Below are 12610 nucleotides of genomic sequence, written 5' to 3'. Positions count from 1 at the left end.
ATATTGCAAAATAATCCTGAATATTATTTGTATATTGCATAAGGGATTAAAAGAAAGGAAGAAGAGATGGCACAATAAGAAAGAATAGTTTCTAAGGAAAAGAAAAAGAAAAAAAGGAAACTAACAGATCCAAACAGAGTCATCACCTCACTGCATAGAAACAGACCCAGAATTTTGGTTTTAACTTTTTAAACCTTTTTTTTTTTACTTAGTCATTTTCCTATTCCCCACGAAGATGCAGTACAGGTATAAACTGCCCTGTACTCTCTCCTTATTGCTCTGTGGATTTTACAGAGCTAGTTTCTTTGTCCCTACACGGATGCATGCATGAACTTTGCTATGGACACGTGGCATAATAAAAAAATGTTTTATTAAGAATAAAAATCTTTTCCCAAAAAGAAAGCAGTGATGGAACTTGAGACTTCCAAGAGCATTGTTACAATGAGTAGAAATCATTTCTCTCTCCAGAGTAGAACGTATGTATTTTGAACTACCTTGTACAGACTTTCATCATTTGTCCTTTATCCAGCACCATCTCAAGGCAAACTTCAAATTTTTCCTTCTTTCAGAAACTCTTTATTCCTTGGATTTCCTTCTCAGTCTGGTGAAAGGTTCCAGGGGATGGGATTCTACACTCTTACATGGGATCCTTAAGCATTTCTCACAGGCAGTAGAGGGCAGCTATCTTCACCAATTATTTTCAAAAGCAATGATTTTCAAAGGCAATTATTTCACCAACACTTTTTTAAATGGTGAAATCAGTGTATTTGTGGATGTGCAGAGGAGGGTTTTGTTTGCTGGGAGGTCAAGTAATTTGGCAAAAGTTATGTGACAGAACGACAAGAAAGAATGTAATGTTCCCTGACATGCCCAGAAGCTGGTTATCTAAGCAGGGTACCCGCTGTGAAACTGGCAGTCCCCTCTTCATTCGGTGCTTTACTCATTTCCCCTTTGCTTAATGTCATTTTTTAACAATTTGCACCTTCTCTCTGCAATACTCTTATGAATTAAGGTGTTTGCTGAGGAAAACCCTGTTCTTGACACACCAGCTTATGTCCCCTTTGTGCCTGACAGTCCCTGTTTGCCCTCTCAGATTTGAAACCAGCCTTGTGTTTGCCAGCCAAGCAGGCTGTGTATCTTTCACAATAGTGTCCTCTGATGGGTATTTGGCTTTTCAATAGATTACAGAGAGCCTCAGAATCAACGCACCACTCTGCTTCCAGCAGCCAAATGGTGTCTGGCAATATACCCAGCCTGGAGTTCCACTTGGTCGTTTATGGTCAGAGTTTTGCTGGATTTCACAAAGATTGATCATTTTCATTTATATTGAAGGCTCAGAGTAATTTGAGGCAGGTCAAGTAACCCCTGAACCCTGGGGAAGCGGTAAAGGTTTCATGTCAAACCGCAAGAGGAAGAAAATCGCAATGCCGAGTCTGTGAATGCACTGGCCTTATGGACCATGTTGTATTTGTGCTGCAAGACACATGAATAGGACGTTGGAACAAATACAAGAAACGCAATGCGATCCTGTGTCACTCTCCCAGTGTGGAGCTAGGAAGTCTGACAGTGAATCTAGGGCTAAATGAGCCCTAACAAAAGGGCATGTGCAATACATCAACAGTGCTTCATGGCTGTGCCACAAGGATTGCCATTGGAGGTAGTCATTTCTGTTTGTCACCAGTGGAAAGTTTACCATAAAGGAGACTGTGGAAAATAAAAGTTCCCTCTGTAGCTGCACTACAGGAATCTACTCTCAAGCAAACTCACTACATTTTCTTCAACTAAAAGCTGATGTCTTTAACACATAGTACAAGTCAGTCAGTGGATTGGGCAGCGTGCCACTGAACACACAAGGCTAGAGCAAAAGGCAGCTCACAACAGGACGCGGTGGGTGTCTCAGGACCGAGCGCAGGCCCGTCACGAGAGCTCAGGGAGGCTGGGAAAGCTGAGGAGATGCCCATTTCCCATTGTCCAGATTCAAGTAGCTGGAAACCTCTGCTGCCAGAATTTCCATGCCACAAGAAATGTACACCTGCAATAGGAATGGAGAATTAGTTACATGCGACCCACCTGCATCTGAATCGGTCCAAATTCTGCTTCCGTTCTGTATCCCAAACTGCTTCTGGCTACTATGCAAGGGCTTAAGTAGTTAGGAAGTTCCTCATCCTCTAAAGTTTATTTGCCAGTAACAGTCAGTAAATCTAACAAATCACTTCCCCAGAGAGATTCTGGGTACCACACATCATCTGAAGAATCTGAATGGAATAGTTTCACATCTTGTCCTCAAGCATAAGATCATTACTTTGCACTGACATGAAGCAGTTGCATTTCTAGGAGCCATCCCACCATTCCAATTCAAAAACTTCATGGAGATGCTTTTCATTTCATCTTCCTGCTACACGGCAGCATGAACTCCATGAACAAGCTATCGTAACAATCTCACCCACCCTAGAAATCTATGGGAGACACAGCAAGCAGCCCTGTCCCTCCCACAGATACAAGGAGAGGTACAACCAGGCTTAATACAACCTCAGATTCTTGTTTTCTTGGCTTCATTCACTGCCGCCATGGGCATGTATTCACTGTTGTACTCATGGGATTTGGATTCACACTGGCGATTCTGCAAACAGAGAAGATGCCGTGAATTTGATTTGTGGTCGCTACCTCTGCCCCTCCTGCATATGTTCTTTAAGTAGGGCAGTTACTCTGACTGTTTGCAGTGGGAATATTAAAGTCAGAATAGGCAGGCACCCATGTAGAGAACTTGGAATAAAACAAACTGAAAATGAAAAACACACATTGTCCAAAAGAATAACTAATGTCCATGGCCTTTGTTTTCCCCTGAGCCAACTAGTTCTTTGTTTAAGTGGTTTTGCTCCAGCACAGAGTTGGAATTGCTCCACTGATGATTTGTTTCCCCCTCTTGGAGAAAACAATCAGGTGAATTGCTTACCAAAGTAATTTTGCTGACCTGTGCAGCATTTCTCCTCTTTTCTTTGATTCCCAGCCCTTAAATCAATAAACAATTCTGTCTTAGAAAAATTAAATCTGAGCTGCTGTCATAAATGACTGAATTCCAGTGGTAAATTAACAACTCCGTCTCTTTGTCAAAAAACGCATCACATGCTGAGTATGTGTGTGTCCCACCCTCTAAATCTCATTAAATCAAGTTCCCCATCCAGGACGCTCGGAAGGAAGGTTGTGTAGAATCTCAGAGACTTGCTCACCTTGTTCCTTAAGCAACAGGCTACGACGCAGCAGATACAGGAAATCATGGCAAACGTGATCAGGCCAATAATGACCCATGACATGTGTCCCAGGGAAATGCAGTCTGCTTTATCTGGACATGGAGGCAAAAGAGGTCGGTACTGATCATTTGCGTTTCTCCCCCACCCAGAGATAACTTTTCAAATTCTTTCCCCTCTTCACTTCATATTGATAAAAAAGAAAAGTGAGCCCTGGAGAATGATTTCTTAAGGTGAAAAGCCACCTTGGAAAAGTGTATTCAGCAGTAAAGAGAACATTGTTGTTTCCCAGAAGGAAAAGTGAAACTCTTGGTACACGGGGTGAAAACTGTAGACTGGAAAGAAACAAAGCCAGGCTTGAGAGCATGATAGTATTTCAGACCTGAGCAAAGCTTAAGTTTACATTCAGTGCGTACCGCGGGTGATTTAAAGGACAGCCTGGTCAAAAGAAGGGTGGACTTCGACAGTCATTTTTGGATAGCAAGGCAAGCTGAGGGATGCAAAATTACCCTTTGCCCAGATCTGGGGGAAAATATAGGGCATGAAACATTTGACAATAGCTCTGAGCATCTAGCTATCCGCACAAATGGAAATGGACAACAATGGGAGACACTGCAGACAAAAAAATATGTCATAGCTTGATTCTGAGAAGCTGGTTTATGTTCTGAGAGGGCTGAGAGATAAGTTGACCCAACCACATAATTTTAGCCTTAGTGTTTCAGCTTCTGTCTTTGCTTAGTCCTGGTGCTGAGAGATCGGAAAAAGTAGCAAGGAAAGGACAACAGGCAGTACTGTGTTGCAGCTGAACTATATGGAGAACCAAGAAGGGGTGTGAGCAAAACCACTACTAACTCTTTCAGCTTAAATACCAAAGAGACACCAAGTGAAAGGCAATTCAAAATTAAAGCCTGTGCAGCAGAACTTCTGAAGTTAGTCCAAGCCCTTCTCAGTAAAAGCCCAAAAACCCTCAGCAGTTGTCTTCTGCTTTAAGAAGGCTCTAAAGCTGAAGGCCTGCTTCAGAGAGGTGAGCATCGCCTTCTTCACATCCGTGTGGCATCAGAGTTCCATTTACCACTATTGGCACAGAGTTTTGACAGCTGATTTTTTTTGTTTTAACTATGCAGGGGCCATGCTGAGCAGTCTGACAATACAGCTCCACTGTTATCAGCCCCATGCTAAGTAGTTTTAAGCCGTCTTGGAAATATTTGTGCAAACTGTAGTCGCATTTTTCTCTGCAGCATAGCTATGCGCAATGTCCACTTATCAGTAAACTGAAGAGAGGGAAAAGAGAAGGAAACTTACCTTGGATGTACAAATAGGTTTCTTTCAGCCGGCAATCTCTGTAAGGAGGGGGTAAGAACATCTCCAGGCAGTAGGTATAAAGGTCGATATGCTTTCTTTCCAGATTTTTAAGAATGAAAGTGGTGCTGCTATTGGTATGCTTAGTCTGGCAGTAGGTGACGTTAGTCTTGTGGATAGTGTTCTCCTTGCTTAAATGGAGTGCACAGATCTCCTTCTTTTCGTGCCCTTTGAAGAGGGTCATGCTGAACTCACTCACATTTTTGGGATTGGGGAATGTGAACTTGAAGTTTCCATTTTCAAATTCCACCATCACCTGGGAGTCAGAGACATGAGGCTGCTCTGAAGACATGAAAACAATAGGTACAGTCACTCACATAGCATTGAAAAGAATCCCTAAAATATTAAGAAACTCATGTAAACAAAGCAAGTGAACCATGTACATATAATCCTTGCCTCAGATTGATTGTCCTATTAATAGATAAAACAAAGTGTGACAAAATGATGATAATTATCTCTATGGTTCATAATCTGCATCCTAATGATGTAGCTGAAAACTTAAAATGCGATGTGAACTCAAAATTCCTACATAAGACCCTTAACCACAAGACATATCTTTCCTTTCTAGAGTAGACACCGGCTTGAGGCACAATATAAAGTTTAAACCAAATTATCTAGATGGCTATAGCACCTTTATCACTAACATAATAGCAGAAGTAGAGACTAATGTCACTTTGTGCATGTACCCACATACAATCCAAAAATCACATTTGACCTTCCCAAAAACTGTTTGAAAAACTCAGATGTTCTGCAGCTCTCATTTTGCAAATTTCTTGGAGAAGAAAAAGTAAACTGACCAAGGGCCTCCTGCGGCCTCACAGTTTGACTTTGTCAAGTTCGACTTTGCCAAGTCAGCAGCCAACAGCATGGACAGCTCCCCCAGGCAAAAATGTGTTAATATTGTAAAAATACAATGACATTTTTTCTTCAAGGGCAGTATTTTCTGCTCTAGGACGACACTTAAAGCCATGAACAAAACTATGCAAATGTGTCTTACCTATATTTTTGCATGGTCTTGGCGAGCAGCTGTCAACTCCTGAAAAATAGAATATTGTTACCTGTTTAAAATTCAAGCAGAGAGATGCAGGAACAGGGGCTGAGCTACACAACGGTAAGATGCCGAAATATTTTCAAATTTGTATCATTAGCCTATCTGACCCTCTCTGTGCTACACTATAAAATCATATGATGTGATAAAAGCACAAAATATAAAAATCAAAATAGAAAGAAAATGCATTGAGCAGGAATTAATAGTGATGGCACACGTAGCATTTACAAAACCTTAAAAACCTCTGCAAAGTAATAGATGTATTTCATATAATGAAGGAGCATACTTTTGAGTTCTCATGAATCCCGAGCCAGCGTTATGCCTTGTTTCCAGACCAAAGCGCTCACTGTGATCTGCGTTCACTGTTCAACACTGCACCAAAACACCCTAGAGCGCATCTAGGATGAAGATCTGGAAGATGCTCCCATACATTCAGCAAGAGAAGATTCAAGCAATGCATATGGTTTTGTTCCTTTTTCAGTAGCAACTTTTTATCTTCATGACTATCAAACTTCACTCAATCCACTGTGCGTAGGCAGCCTCCATTACAGGAGACAGGCACATTTTTAATAATTGTTCTGGATTTGTTTTTTAAGCTGCTGCCTCCACCACCACCCACTATTGCAGTAATGAGAGTGGAATTTCCCGGCTGTACCTGTATTTGTACCTGTATCTGTTTTTCCTATTTTCTGGTAGCCTGAGTAGTTTTTTCAGTGGCTGCTTAGATTGAAATATACTCTACATCAATATTTTATAATATTAAGGAAATACAGGGCAAATACTTATAGAATTCGATGCACCATCCTATTCTTATTGTTCCATGGCAGTCTAAATCCACACAAATTAGATCCCAAACAGTGCCAGGTATTGCACAGATTTCACAGTATAAATGATCTTTTCCCCAGGGCAGCTGTTATCTGTGACATTCAGCCTACATATGCACAAACCAGAGGATTATTCTCATCTGGGTACCTTTGTATGCTCTCAACTCTTTCTGGACAGAGGCGATTTTTGAGTGTCCGTGCCTTTTCCTTCTTTGAATTCTTGCTCCCCCAGTTACCACCACTGGGGAGGGCATTGCAGTGAACAATACTCGTTTAAAATACTTTTAGTGTGACACATAAGCTAATGGGCTCTGGAAGACTCTTTGCAATGCTCAGTTGGAAAGCAAAAGAAGCCGTTATCTCTTTTTGATTGATTTACCCTCTTCCTGGTTATCACATTCTTCCTGGTTTGCTGTGCACAGTCAACACCCTTATCTAATTCCGTGACAGTTCTAATATCTGTACTTCTCTCAGGACTATTACTTAAGTGCGTGATAACAGACAAGGTATTTGGCACCTTGTATCATTGCTGTGAAGATAAGGCACAATTCACCAACCCACAGTGAAATGGAGCTCTAGATTCGCTGAAGGTGCAGATACAGAAAGTACAAGCCCTCACAATGGTATATAGGCTGAAAAGCTGAAAGCAAAGGTCAAGTAAAGAAACAGTTCTTGATGACCTGCATGTCACGTGGTGAAAGAAAAGATCTGCTATGAGAACAGCCTTTGAAATAGAGGTCTTTTAAAATGCTCTGTAGTGTGATGGCCCATAGTTTGGTCGCATAAACCTTTAAAATTAGGCCCAAGAGCAGACGGGAAGGGAAGGGAAGGGAAGGGAAGGGAAGGGAAGGGAAGGGAAGGGAAGGGAAGGGAAGGGAAGGGAAGGGAAGGGAAGGGAAGGGAAGGGAAGGGAAGGGAAGGGAAGGGAAGGGAAGGGAAGGGAAGGGAAGGGAAGGGAAGGGAAGGGAAGGGAAGGGAAGGGAAGGGAAGGGAAGGGAAGGGAAGGGAAAAAAACGTATGTACTGATATAGCAGAATCTAGGGAGCATGGCGAATATGTAAGCTGACCTGATCCTTTTGAGAGGTACTGTCACCTGAGAGCAGAGGCAGATGTGGACTCTGGCAGGGCAGCTACAGAGCCAAGTGGTGCCATATAGCGTCAGGCTACTCTGAGCACTAAACCAACAGCTTCATTTCTTTCTTTGTCTCTGAGAATAGTTCGGCTTTTCTGTTAGCTAATGAAATTGCCCTTTCATACTGGATGATTCAAAATGTTTGTTAGAGAACTTGGTTTTAATCCTTGTTTTTAATGGAAAAGGGTAGAGAGGTCATTAAGCATGCAGTTTATGTGACCTTGTGGCAAGCTGAAAGACCATTTTGAATCCTCTCGGCCCAGAAGCCTTAACTGCCTATTTTCAAGAAAGACTCAGTAATGTATTTCTCTAAATGAGCATTTTGGTAAATGTGATACAATTAGTACTCCTCTGAAACAAGTAACCATACAGGAGACTATACTTAGCATAGCATAAAGGCAGCACATTTTAAAATGAGATTAACACTGCTTGAGATTAAAACACAGAATTGTCTATGTGGATGACCACAATGGGTGACATCTGACATGAATTTCCAACTCACTGGCTATCCTTCATCAGCTCCTGATGTGAATGCGCTCACTGCATACTAAAGGTGGCTTATCCCCCCTCCCTGTGCCTGCCTGCGGTTCTCCTGGGCCCATTTGTACTGGTTCATTCCAAGGGTAATCCTGTGGATCTGGAACACTCTGTGGTTAACGGCCAGACACATTTGGGATTTCATTTGCCAAGCTACAGCCAGAATAAATGTACATTTAGTGGGATGGGAGATAGGAAACTGGGGTTTAAACATCCAGTGATATTCAGAGATTCACTCCCTAAACTTCCCTGATACTACCTCCAAAAACATGTGAATAAAAGACTGCGTCATGGTATTGTTGGAAATGAACAGAAGACTTTCATTGGCTCAGTAGTAAAAATGTTTAGATTTGGCCTTAAGGTTCCTTTTTGGTATTTTTTATAAAAGAGCTAATTCAATTGCTCACGAAGGTTTTGAGACAGGAGGAAACAAATCTTTGATTTGTTTCATAGCCATGTCACACTGTGGAGCTGTGAGATCATTCCTGGCTTGCCTCATGTGAAGCGGAGTGGCAAGAAAATACTGTGGTTCAGACATGAATCCAAGAGATGAACATGTGTAAGAAAGTATCATCTTGCTATGTTAAACTATGAAAGTGTGTGTGTGCCTTCCATGTATATGTGTGTTTACAGTCATGCACATTTCCACCTCCATTTCATCCGTACTGCAGTGGGAAAGCACTTTGGCAGAGGTTTGGGGATTTACGTAGTGTGCTTGGACACTGAAGGCCAATGGAAGGTGGGTTATTCTCATTTTAATGGAGTTGCAATTTTGAGCTTTCTTGTTGCTCCTTGGCAGATGCAATGCTATTTGCAAATATCACTAACACATTACACATTTTGGCCCTAACAGAAGTTTAAAAACCACTTTTGATTCATTTTAAAACTTGGGGCTTAGGGTAGAGGGATAGAATACTCTTGTTCAGTTTTCTTGCTGCTGGTTTCATCTGCCCCAGCTCTCAGAAGACTGATTAGCTGATAAAAAGAATAGGCGTAATTTCACTGGGGTGTGTTTGCCTCTGAAGATGAGCAAGGAGAGTGCAGACCCTGCCTTTAAAACAAACCCATTTGTTTTGTTAATACTTTGACCTTTCAAGGCATTCTGAATGATGACACTGTCAATGCAGTGTCATTAGTCATACACCTCAAACGAATGTGTTCCTGTCTTTTAAGAATCAAGGATTAAGAGAGGAAAGTAGTGCTTCTGGGAAAAGAAAGCAATGGGCATAATTGCTCTAGGAAGCTGTCCATAAACTGAATTATTTCTATGGTATAACATATGTTGTGAAATGCAGAAACTCATCTAAAATATATCACCAACACAGCAGCCACTGTTGATAATATTTCAGATACCCTTCTAAGAAATGACCAGGATTTCCTCCGGTATTGACAGCTGGAGACCTGTGGCTGAACAGTGCGAACACTTTGCAAACACTGGCGTGCAGAGGCTCCTGTGCCATGTTGCATAGCAAGGGCCTCAAGTGCTATGGGGTTCTACAGCTCTGTACCCCAAAATTCCCTACAGGCACTGCAGAGGCACCATGCTCTTACAAGCAATTTCTTTATTGCAGCTGGGTTATCAAATCATAATACAGATATACATATGGATATCAGCTTCTGTGATCTATTTACATTGAAAAAACTATCCATAGATCACAAGTAGGCTAAAAAAAAATCCAAACTCAGACATTACTCTGCTTTTACTCCCTGAAATTTGCCATAGGCTTCAGCAGCACACTCTGGAGTACTAGCTTGTTCTTTAAATGAGAGGATCATGCTAATGGGTCTTACATCAAGCTGATCTTTTACAGCCCTTTTGTTTTTAGCAAGAATGGTAATAATTAGTACTTTTAATGCTGAAAGCACAGTGAGGTAAAAAACCTAAGAAATTCTTTCTCCTGCCATCTCCTCTCCCCAGAGCACTGTTCAAATTTTATCCTGCATATCTGAAGGAAGGGAGAAAGAAGGGAGGAATGCCAGTATCAGATAGAACAATTAAAATTACAGCCTATTTCTTACCACAAGGAACGGCCTTTTAGATGGCTCCAGCCACATGTAAAAACATGCTGGGCAAGTATATCTGCTAAATTGACTAGCTGAGAAATATTTAACAAAATCAATAGGATTTTTTTCTTGGTAGATTTAAGAATAACTTTTCAAGGAGAAAAAGAGCAGCCCATGTCCCTTTAGAGATACTGATCACAAACCTCCTTCCCAGTGATTTCACCCATCTTTTCAATCTATCTGAAACCTCAGTATACTCGCGCTGTATTAGTTAACCTTCAGAAGGGTAACTGCATTGCCTAAAGAGCTGGAAACTGTTCTTTATTTAAATGAAAGCTTAAATTCTGGATGAAACCTCAGGAGTAGTTAAATTCTACAGAGGGATTTGAAACCTATCCTGTATCACCAGAATTTCAGAAGCAAATATATTCAATAGCTGTTGGCATGACCTTCAAAGAACATGTTGAGATGGTGCTTAGTAACTGTGCACACTAAATCTCAGGTTTTGCTTATATGGTGCATCATACCAAATGCTTGGACAGTATATGTATGGCAAAAAGGATTCTTCTTAATCAGATATTATCTGTATTTCCATGCTGGCCTGGTAATATGTAGGTTTCAGAGAGGCTACAGGTAAATGTGAGCTCTGGTATTTTACTTTGCGTAGATGTGATAAAGCGCTGAATCTTGTAAAACGCTACATCCGTGTTTATGGCTGGGGTGAGATCAGCGCTGTCACCGCGCGCCATCTCAAACGCGGCATTAGGAATGCTCCGTTTTCTTTTTAAGTCAGTTTGCATTTCCAGCCTGCACCAAAACCATCTTCCACTCTTCCATGCCATATACATTTTCATAGTCTAAAAATTCCCTTCCCAAACAAGATCAGGTTTAATATTAATAACTTGGCTTCTCTTTATTAAGCCATTCGCCGTCATGCTGCCAAAGACCTTATGCCCAGCAAGAGAAGCTGGCTGGAACACTACAGCTAGAGGGTAACACTGAACAGGTGAGCTAAAGAATATCAAAAATGAAAACTTGTACATTTTCGTTTCAGAGCAAATGCCCTGTGCTGGCAGGAATTCTCTTCCCATCAACTTTAATGATATTAAAGTTGAGAGTGGTCTTTTTGCAGCTTTTTCCCTTAATTACCTCTATTCCTCCAGCCCCTTGCTGTTATGCCTCATTTGCTGCCTCCCGCCATTGCGTGGGTTATATTCCATAGAGACATCTACTGCAGGGAGAATAATCCAAAATGCTACTCACCGTACAGGGCTTCAAACTGAAAGCAGAGGACACAGAAAGTTACAGCAACCGACTTCATGCTTGCCTGACACTGACACCGGTCTGCTGTGTGCTGTGAAGATGGGGAAGAATTCATGGGTAGAAAAGGAAGTGGTTTGTGGGCAATGGGGGAAATTATGTGATAATCAGAAGGATTTTGTAATTTAACCCCTGACTACGTTGTAGCTATGTCAGCATTAGCTGTCGCCCACACCTGCGGAGTTTACTACATTTTTTTTCCCTGTCTCGTGGTTTACTGTCACAGACGGGAAGATGAAAGATTTTCTGACATTATGTTCGATGTTTGCTTTTGCAAAGACCGTTTCTTGCTGAATCTATCACGATAGAGGCTACAGTCACCATCCTGCAGATGGCCCATGGTCAGCAACTTGTTTTTTAACTTAACTTATAATACACACATATTAGCAACAGGTGACTCAGTTTGTCCCCACCAGTTTCAGCTGGCCTTGTGGAACTGATGGTCTTGCTTTACACGGAAACTGCTCGTCAGTAGGGTAGGAGCCTCTTGTGAGTCCTGGTCCTGGAATTCATTGGAAGAACATGTCCAAATTGCAGAAGGATCCCCTCACATGACCTAAGACCTCCACCCTGGAGGTCAGGCTTGTTCTGCATGGACACGAGCAACTTTGCGCAGTTCTGTGAGAGGAGGAGAACTGACCCAGGGCCCTAGGGCCTTAGGTCAAACGTTTCTCTCCTTCCCTCTCCCTGCTTTTGTGCAGCACACTCTATTCTGACCTGCTGTCCCTCTGTGTTCTGGGAATGGCTTAGAACCCTTTGGGATAACATGTTCTACAATCATTTAGAAGTGGCTATTTATTTATGCCTATAGTACCAATTTTAGTGGAGATAACAAGCTCGAAAAGCAGCTTCTAGATCACGTTTAATATATTAGATGCAGTTATTAATAGCATTGCTGACTGCACAAAATGAAGACACAAAGGACTAACAGTGGTGTCTGACAGACACTTCTGGGATTGAGTCCTTGTAATGGTCATGCAGTGGTACCAAATAATTTCTGGGTTACAGATTGACTCCTACTTTACACTGTGTGAAAAAATCTTCATGTCTTGCTTTACTCTTCCTTAAAAAGTGATTTAATTTCTTCTTCTACTACTACTAAAGATTTGTTCCCATGGACATTGGCAGGGAGTTTTACTCT

At 41.6% G+C, this 12610-nt stretch overlaps 1 protein-coding gene across 1 annotated transcript; it reads right to left on the bottom strand.

Annotated features, from left to right (window-relative positions):
• Positions 1-350: 350 nt before the first annotated feature.
• Positions 351-11518, bottom strand: ICOS (inducible T cell costimulator). The gene is made up of 6 exons (XM_082056749.1): positions 11413-11518; positions 5602-5640; positions 4548-4886; positions 3228-3340; positions 2530-2620; positions 351-2032 (listed from the first exon to the last, which is right to left on the bottom strand). Exons 1-5 carry the CDS (start codon positions 11468-11470, stop codon positions 2531-2533), a joined length of 639 nt encoding a protein of 212 aa, XP_081912875.1. The 5' UTR covers positions 11471-11518; the 3' UTR covers positions 351-2032; position 2530.
• Between the last annotated feature and the right edge of the window lie 1092 nt (positions 11519-12610).

This window comes from Streptopelia decaocto (assembly GCF_964273445.1).
Source record: "Streptopelia decaocto genome assembly, chromosome: 6".
Lineage (NCBI taxonomy): Eukaryota > Metazoa > Chordata > Aves > Columbiformes > Columbidae > Streptopelia > Streptopelia decaocto.
The sequence above is the reverse complement of the archived record's forward strand: the minus strand, read 5'-3'. Positions and strand labels throughout refer to the sequence as shown.